Source organism: Trichinella spiralis (genome assembly GCF_000181795.1).
Source record: "Trichinella spiralis strain ISS 195 chromosome Unknown Scfld4983, whole genome shotgun sequence".
Taxonomy (NCBI): Eukaryota; Metazoa; Nematoda; class Enoplea; order Trichinellida; family Trichinellidae; genus Trichinella; species Trichinella spiralis.
This window is the reverse complement of record NW_003531922.1, coordinates 227-2,310: the sequence shown is the minus strand read 5'-3', so window position 1 is coordinate 2,310 and position 2,084 is coordinate 227. Positions and strand designations below refer to the sequence as shown.

Genomic DNA, 2,084 nt, shown 5'->3' with positions numbered 1-2,084 from the left:
CCGCGCAATGGTCTTTCAGCCAATGGTTGAATTCACAGCAAATCAAAACGCAAAATAAACTTCACCGTATGACCAATAATGATTTTCACGAGTTAACTAAGAAAAGATGTAATTTGGGAAATTAATTGATCATTTGAACAGAAAACAAACGATATTGAAATGAATATTCATTTAATGGAAAAACTTTTACGTGTGGTTTGCTTAAATGTCAAATGAAATGTTACATGTCTGTTTGCATTGCAGGTATGCATGAAGAATTTGGAAGGGGAAAATTTCTACATTAAAGGCAATCGACCATACTGTAAAGCGCACGCGTGAACGAATTTGTTGGCTTTGGAAAAAGTGTGTAGCTGAATGACGTGAAAATATCGAAGATTATTATTGTAGAAAGATACATATATTTTTTTAAATCTTTTATCGATTACTAAAAGAACACTTTTATTGCTACTGAATGGGAATTATTATTATTATTTGAACGTGAAATTAATAATAATATTCAGTGCTTGTTTTGTTGTGATTAAATTGAAATGAAAACTGTAAAAGAAAGAAAGAAGAAGCAAGCGAATAAACCAAAGTGTAGGAAAAATGTTTCTACTGTTTTATTTATTATTTCAATTGAAGAAGAAATAAAGAAGTTTGAGATTTAACAATAATAATAATAATAATAATAATGAAAAGTTGTGTTAAATTGAGAAATTTCAACCAATCAATTCGTTAAAAAACAACCCTAGTTAAGGATGGACAATTTCTCCTCACTCGAGAGAGCAAATCGTCACGAAGATACATGTGATCTTTTCTCTGGGGCACGCAACCCACAACGATCAACGATTTCAACGTATTCGACTTCAGATAACCCCAAATGAACCAGCTATTTGAGGTATACGAGACATCGAGTTCGAGGAGATTTTCAAATTTATGACAATTTTCGATCACTTCCATGGCCAAATCGGAATTTCGTTCGGTACCGACTTTTTTCAACTTTGGCAATCGAATCATTGTCATCACAGGAGATTCCAATTCGTGCGGACAATTGTCAAAAATCGACAATTCTTCCAAAGTCGACGATAAGTTTTCAACAATCTCTTCCAACACAGAATCAGTGACCAAACTACCAGAAATGGACAAAACAGTAATGGAGGACAAAAAATCAAAATGCAAAGCGAACGATAGCTCCAACCGCCTTCCTGACACCCTGAAATCGCTGCTGTCGATTCGAAGCCGCCGAATCGCGTCCATTTTGCACCACATCATTCCACAGATAAAATAGCCGGTGAATTTCAAAGCTAGTGATTTCAAATTTTTACAATAATTCAAAATTTCCATAATATGATCAATGTGAACGCTGCAGCCGGAAATGTCCAACGAACGCAAAGTTGGCGGCAATTGGTGAACATTTCCCAATCGAATTTGACGATTGTCGCGCAAATTCAACGTTTCCAAACGATTCCAACTACGCAAAACAGTGAACAATATCGAATCGTCGAGCGGTCCTCGGCCGCGAACAATCGCCTTCACCATGGAGAGATGCTTCAACGACGGCGTCAATTGGGCCAACTGTTCAAGCCACTGCATGCTAACCACTTCACCATTCAAACATAAACTTTCCAAATTGTGGCATTTTTCCAAAATTGCATATTGAAAATTAATTTTCGACGACGCGCATCCCACGGAACCGAAATTCGACAAATCCAAATGTTTCAACATCGGGCCGACACGTTCGATGACTTTCTTCAATAGAAAATCGTACTTGTAACTGAAAAACTTCGACACTCTCGAATCGTCTTTCAAATTCAAGTCCATCAATTTCAACGACCGCATCTGTCGCCAAAACATGCCAGTTATTCCAGACAAACGTACGCAAGTATTTTCCAAACGAAGCACACTCCTCGCACTGAGGTATGAACAAATTAACAATAGCACATCGTCGGGAAGATCCAACAAATTTCTAGGAGAATATCTCTGACTGCAAGCTGAAATGGAAATTTTATTTTTTTTTTTTTGAAAAAAATTACTCATTCTTCGGGGACAAATATAGGAACAAATGAAAAAAAAAAGAAAAAAGAGATAGAATTGGCAAATTTCAA

The 2,084-nt window shown here is 36.4% G+C and overlaps 1 protein-coding gene across 1 annotated transcript; it reads left to right on the top strand.

Moving 5' to 3' along the window:
• The first annotated feature begins 737 nt into the window (after positions 1–737).
• Positions 738–1,103, top strand: Tsp_13326 (conserved hypothetical protein). Its single transcript, XM_003367018.1, has 2 exons — positions 738–835; positions 878–1,103. Exons 1-2 carry the CDS (start codon positions 738–740, stop codon positions 1,101–1,103), a joined length of 324 nt encoding a protein of 107 aa, XP_003367066.1.
• Positions 1,104–2,084: the final 981 nt, after the last annotated feature.

Excerpts from the sequence above, each read along its gene's own strand:
- Tsp_13326 (XM_003367018.1), top strand. The coding sequence starts at position 738 with ATGGACAATTTCTCCTCACTCGAGAGAGCAAATCGTCACGAAGATACA. Across the intron at positions 836-877 it reads CAACGATCAACGATTTCAAC|GTATACGAGACATCGAGTTC; the intron begins GTATTCGACTTC and ends CAGCTATTTGAG.